Raw genomic sequence first — 6,952 nt, forward strand, 5'->3', positions numbered from 1 at the left:
TCTAAACATTTAGGCGGCCTTCAAAAAAATAGGCACTATGCACGTTAGGCGTGGCTACGTTAGGCGCCTTGTTGCAGAATCGCTGCTCTTAAGCGTGCTTAAGCGCTTAGCTAGGCGCCTTACTTTTAGTTGTGCCTAAAGCTGACCTATTTCTTGGATGCTTCAAAAATAGGTTCCGCTCAGCATGATTCATTAAACAGCACCCAATTTTACTTGAATCGTGCTGAACAGTGCCTATATAGGTGCCTAACTTTTGGGCGCTTCTTATAGAATTTGCCCTTAAGTGCCTACTTTTCTTTATATCAGGTAACCAGATATTAACATGCCTTACATTTAGGCGGCCACACTTACAACAGTCATAGCGCTGGCATAAGTCTGAGCATTTAAGTGTGCTAGGTACATGAGTAAATTACAGTATCCTGTAAGCTACACATGTAAAGGAGAGCCCTATGTCTAGAAAATGACAAAGGGACAAAGTTTGTCCCCCATCCTCACCCCTCCCCCCTTGCAAATACACACTATCTTCTGGATTCTATAAAGTTTGCACAGATCTAAATACCAAAATTTGGGCACAATCCTGAGATGCACACACAACTTAATTGGCTAGTGAGCCAATTAATAGCAATGATTGGGGGTGCTAGCAGTCAACTGATGTTAATTGGCACCAATTAGGATTTGCACACAAATTTAGCTGCACACTATTCTATGACACTGGGCATCCAAATCCCAGTGTAACTTAAAAGGGGGCACAGCCATGGGAAAAGCATGGGCAGGTCAAGGGCATTCTGAAAATTTGTGCACAATGTTATAGAATACTGGGGATACATGGCTAAATTGGGCACCAGAAGTTACATCCGATTTCAGCATGTATAAGTCCAGGCACAGGAATTGGCGCTATGAACTATTCTATAAAGGGTGTTCAGTCTGAAGCAGGGATGTCCAACCTGCGGCCCCGTGAAGTATTTTGTGCGGCCCCGGTCGAAGGTGATGGAGTGTTTTGCTCTGCTGCCCCCGGGTGTTTACCGTCTTGGAGGCTCCCTCCTCTGTCTTGCTGTAGCGTTTGCGTGGCCCCAGAAACATTTTTTTTGGCCAATGCGGCCCAGGGATGCCAAAAGGTTGGACACACCTGAAGCGACCTTTATAGAATAGCACTGAGCACTATTTTTTCCAGTGCTGATTTTTGACTGCTATTTACTAAATCCAGCCCTATATAAGTTAAGTAGATATTTACAGTAGGTGCTATGGTAGCACATACACATGCTTGTACTCTAAACATCTGAATTAATAGAATTGCCCTAACAGCTGTTCATGTACACTACAGACCCCATATAACACTGAAGTTGGGGTCCAAGATATCTGACAGCATTATATAAGGGTCCAATGAATAACATATAAAAAGAGTTGAAGGGGTCCACTGTTTGACTGCACTGTAAGAGGTCCTGCATTTTATCAAGCCGTGTTATATAGGGTCTATGGTGTATATAATAACCATGCTGACAGTTCTCAACTTCAGATCAGCTAGAATCTAATCTTTCATCTCAGAATTTACCAGTTTTTTTTTCGGAAAGGTCTTTTTTCTTTCCTCGTCGTTGCTGGTTACCCCATGCCGCTCGACTGATAGAGAAGTTCTTGCAGTACAAAACCTGTTGCTGCAGCACTGATCCCAACCAAAATGATGCACATGCAGGTTGCCTACACAAAAACATGTTGCCCACTGGCAGCCCGCTTCAGCTGACCTGGAAATAGAACATGTAAAATGTTATTTATCACAGAGCAATCTAAAGAGACAAACAGTATCAGGTCCCTGTCTGGCCACCTATAGTGCAACAGCTAATAATGCTTTCTGAAAAAGCTGCCGGGCACTCTATCCCCAGGGGCTGCTGTGCCCCCAGGAAAGAGGGGGTACAATGTAGAGGTTGTGAAGGGGGATGGATGTGTGGATAATCATCTGGGAAATATGTATTATGTCAGTTAAAGCAGGGAAGGGGAAACTGCATGTTTTATTAAGTTATACTTGTATACAAGACGCGGTGTTTATTATAGTTATTTTTCTTATGTACTTTAGTTTTTAATTAGTTCTTCCTTCTCTTATGTTTTCTGCTATGCACTCTAAGTCTTGATTATATGTGAACCGAGTCGAGCTCCACAGGGAGATGACCCGGTATATAAACCAAAGATTAGATTATTATAATAATTCAATAAATAAAATTTGGGAGAAAAAAAAAAAGAAGAGAACTCAGGGAAGCACTATTCTATCAAGAAAGCAGAGATGGATTCCACCGGCCAACTCCGGTGGAATCCAGCATCGCCGAAGCACCAACTTACACGCGTTTACTTGTATTATTTGGCTGCCTTCACGGGCCCAGCGCCCCTCTCCACACGCAGAAGGCACCGGGCGCGACCACTCCCCCCCCCCCGGTGCAGCCCCTTTCTCCTGCGCTCCCCTACGCGATTTCCAAGGTGGCCGAGGGCAGCGGTTTCAACGACCAGGCCCGGAACTAATTGACCGCCCCCCGTGCCATCGCACCGGAAAGAGGACGTCGCGTCCGAGAAGGCGGGACGACACAAATCGAAATGGCGACCCTAGAACGAAGCTAACAGACGCGCCGAAGACGGGCGACTGGGCGTTAGAAAGAAGGAGAGGGGGATGGGCGGAATTGGATCAGTTGCTTCTTTTACCGCAATAGGAGAGGTTGAGCCCTTGAGTCGGTTTCCTCGTGTCTGGGTCCTGGAGGAAGCAGAAGGGCGCGGAATCTGTTTTTCGGAAAGGGAAGGGGTAAAACGCGGACCTCGCGGATCTAAACCCGCACGACCTTAAAAATCTGAGCTCCGTGCCATTTTTTAGCTGTAATCCATTTTTATTTTCATACAGAAAAGCAACCTGCAAAGTACAGGCAACGCGTGGAACAACGACAAAGTAGAACCAGAATACAAAATAGACTAACCCAGCACCCCTCCCCCCCCACACACACACACTTTCAGTCTCAGCACGACCCTAATGCTTTTCCCTCCCTATGCTGAGACTAAAAGTGGCAAAACTTTTGCCCTGAGGTCCATGACACTTTTAGTCTAGCATAGAGAGGGAAAAGCATTAGGATCTGTCAGAGCTAAACTGTCATAGAGGTCTGTCAGAGCCATCACTAACGTGACCATTTATTTTTTTCATCAAAAGGGGACATCTATTAATTGTCAGTCCCACCCCCATCCCGCCCTAGCTCCGCCCTAATCCCACCCCCAATTTCTTCCATTTTTCATGTACACATATCTTCATATTAATTCATAATGGTAACTTTAAAATTAAAAAAAACTACAAAGCACACTATACAGGAGAGAAAATGTTAATTATTTATATTTGGGGGGTTTCAAAGATGTCAAAGCAAATGACTTTAAAATATACAATGTCACCTCAGTAACTATAGAAAAATAGACAAATATAGTGCAAAATATAGACAGCAGATATAAATTCTCAAAACTGACACGTTTTGATCACTAAATTGAAAATAAAATCATTTTTCCTACCTTTGCTGTCTGGTGATTTCATGAGTCTCTGATTGTGTTTCCTTCTGGCTGTATCTTTTCTTTCATTTCTTTCTTTCTGCACTCAGGCCCAACAATTGTCCCTTTCTATTCCCTTCCTCCTTCCTTCTTATGTCCTTAGTGCCCCCAGTGCCTCCTTTCCATGTCCATAGTGCCCCCCTGTGCCTCTGTCCTGTGTCCTTAGTGCCCCTCAGTGTCTCTGTCCTGTGTCCTTAGTGCCCCCAGTGCCTCCTTCCCATGTCCATAGTGCCCCCAGTGCCTGTCCTGTGTCCTTAGTGCCCCCAGTGCCTCCTTCCCATGTCCATAGTGCCTCAGTGCCTCCTTCCCATGTCCATAGTGCCTCCAGTGCCTGTCCTGTGTCCTAGTACCCCCAGTGCCTCCTTCCCATGTCCACAGTGCCTCTGTCCTATGTCCCTAGTGCCTCCTTCCCATGTCCAGAGTGCCTCAGTGCCTCCTTCCCATGTCCAGAGTGCCCCCAGTGCCTGTCCTGTGTCCTTAGTGCCCCCAGTGCCTCCTTCCCATGTCCATAGTGCCTCTGTCCTGGGTCCTTAGTGCCCCCAATGCCTCCTTCCCATGTCCATAGTACATCAGTGCCTCCTTCCCATGTCCCTAGTGCCTTCAGTGCCTGTCCTGTGTCCCTAGTACCCCCAGTGCCTCCTTCCCATGTCCACAGTGCCTCTGTCCTGTGTCCCTAGTGCCTCCTTCCCATGTCCATAGTGCCTCAGTGCCTCCTTCCCATGTCCATAGTACCCCCAGTGCCTGTCCTGTGTCCTTAGTGCCCCCAGTGCCTCCTTCCCATGTCCATAGTGCCTCTGTCCTGTGTCCTTAGAGCCCCCAGTGCCTCCTTCCCATGTCCATAGTGCCTCCCTCCCATGTGCATAGTGCCTCCAGTGCCTGTCCTGTATCCCTAGTACCCCCAGTGCTTCCTTCCCAGGTCCACAGTGCCTCTGTCCTGTGTCCCTAGTGCCTCCTTCCTATGTCTTCCCTTGCCTTTGTCCCTCCCCCGAAGCCAACCTGCCTGCCTATCTCCTTCCCTCCCTCCAGTGCCTGATTCAACCCCCCCTCGACACGGATTCAAACCCCCCCCCGCCCATCCGTCCACCGCTGCTCCTGGCAGTCTGCCTCCCTGCCGTGCCAATTCAAACCCTGGGCTGCCGCCGCTGCTTCTTCCCGACGTCAATTTTGACGTCGGAGAGGAAGTTCGGGCCAGCCAAGCAGCAATTGGCTGGCCCGGAACTTCCTCTCCGACGTCTAAATTGACGTCGGGAAGAAGGCAAAGAAGCAGCGGCGGCGGCCCAGGGATTGAATCAATGCGGCAGGGAGGGAAAGTGATCGCCCGTCCTTGTGTCCTCGCACACAGCTTCGGACGTATGGTCACCTTAGCCATAACCTATGCTGAGACTAAAAGTGGCACGGAACTCAGATTTTTAAGGACGTGCAGGTTTAGATCTGCCAGGTCTGTGTTTTACCCTTTTCTGTTTTGGGAAACTCTTAAGAGAGCTCCCATCCCGTCTGGTCCAGATTGCAGGTCTCTATACACCAGTGGTCTCAAACTTAAACCCTTTGCAGGGCCACATTTTGGATTTGTAGGTACTTGAAGGGCCTCAGAAAAAAAATAGTTAAAGTCTTATTAAAGAAATGACATCCCGGCCCATGTGCCTAAGGCCCCACCCAAGGGAGGGACCTAAGACTCCCGGGCCTATTCTGATTGGCCCAGGCGCCTTAGGCCCCACCTGTGGACGGGGTTTCAGCCTTCTGGGCCAATCCAAAATACAGCTCTGAGACTCATCTACTCACTGAGGAAACATGACCATATCATAGAAGCGTACATCAACTCACACTGGCTACCAATCCAAGAAAAAATACTATTTAAATTCTACTGCTTGTTATTTAAAACCCTACATGGAGACAGCCCATCCTACCTAAACAACCGCCTCATCCAAGCAACCTCAACCAGACACAGAAAAACGCACTCCCCATTCATAACCCCCCCAAATAAAAGAAGTAAAACGGAAAAAACTACATGATGGCCTCCTAGCCACTCAAGCCACAAAACTAGACAACCAGATCTCTAACCTACTGATAAGCACCCCAGCCTACAAGATATTCAGAAAAGAATTAAAAACCATACTCTTCAAGAAATTCTTGAAACAATCCTGACATGATCCACTCTTTACAACTCTTGAAATGACAAAAGATCTACTCTCTACAACTCTAGAAAGGACAAATATTCTTCCATTGTACATGAAAAAACAACAAATGATCCTCCTTAATTTCCCTTTCTTCCTAATTTCTACCTGCTCCTCCCCACTTTTTACCAATTAATTCAGACAAATGTCCTTCTCTTTACAACTCTTGAAATGACAAATGATCTACTCTTTACAACTTAAGTAATGACAAATGTTCTTCCATTGTAACCCCTTTCATAAATCTTTTGTAATCTTCCTTGAACCGCAAGGTAATGGCAGAATAGAAATCTCTAATGTATTGTAATTCTGGAGCCGGCTGGCCTGCCGGACAGGCGGGCTTGGCACCCGTCCGTCCGGCCAACATTTCAAAGGTATGGGGGATGGGATTGGGGGTGGGGGGGTTGTGGGGTCAGCGGGGGGGGGGGGCGATCGGGGGTTCGGTCGTTGGGGGTTGTGTCGAGGGCAGGAAGGCCTGGGATCCCTCCTGCCCGTATTGTAGTGGGGGGTGGGGGATAGGGGGTCCGCCTGGGCAGGAGGGGTTAGGCTCCCTCCTGCCCCGATATCATTGGGGGGGTCGTCGGTGCCGCGGGGCAAGAGGGTTGGGCTCCCTCTTGCCCCGATGCTGTCGGGGAGTCAGTGGGGCAAGAGGACTTGGGCTCCCTCTTGCCCCGATGCTGTCGGGGAGTTGGTGGGGCAAGAGGGCTTCGGCTCCCTCTTGCCCCAATGCTGTCGAGGGTTCGGGGTGCCGCCGGGGCAAGAGGGCTTGGGCTCCCTCTTACCCTGAATATAGTCGGGGGTTTGGGGTGCCGCGGGCCAGGAGGGCTTGGGCTCCCTCCTGCCCGGATCATTTTAAGGTGGGGGGATTCTGTAACCGGTGTTGTTTTTGACAGACATCGGTTACAGAATCCAGCTTTTAGGCGAAGGACTGGCTCCTCCTTCGCCTAAAAGCCCTTGTGTTGGACGTGTGGGGCTTAGGCATTTTTTTGGTTCATTATGGGGTATAAGTGTAGACGTGTTTAGCAGTATAATATTTAAAATAGGGTCCAGTTAACAAACTCTTAACTTTACTTACATGGAACAATAGGATGGTGGGGAGAAATACAATTTAAAAGAGAGAACAATTAAGGATAATAACATAGGGAAAGGGGAAAGAATAAATTTTATATAGGAGATGAATTTTATACTGAAAAAGAACTAGAAAAGTTCTATAGACCGGTTAACAATTA

At 48.0% G+C, this 6,952-nt stretch overlaps 1 protein-coding gene across 1 annotated transcript in view; it reads right to left on the bottom strand.

Moving 5' to 3' along the window:
• MTG2 (mitochondrial ribosome associated GTPase 2) overlaps nt 1-5,351 on the bottom strand; it is a 44,355-nt gene extending 39,004 nt beyond the window's left edge. The window contains exons 1-2 of the mRNA XM_033962606.1: nt 5,335-5,351; nt 1,550-1,736 (exon numbers count right to left, since the gene is read on the bottom strand). Coding sequence (XP_033818497.1) covers nt 1,550-1,736; nt 5,335-5,351 — 204 coding nt within the window. The remainder of the gene's footprint in view (nt 1-1,549; nt 1,737-5,334) is intronic.
• Nucleotides 5,352-6,952: the final 1,601 nt, after the last annotated feature.

Source organism: Geotrypetes seraphini, chromosome 11 (genome assembly GCF_902459505.1).
Source record: "Geotrypetes seraphini chromosome 11, aGeoSer1.1, whole genome shotgun sequence".
Lineage (NCBI taxonomy): Eukaryota > Metazoa > Chordata > Amphibia > Gymnophiona > Dermophiidae > Geotrypetes > Geotrypetes seraphini.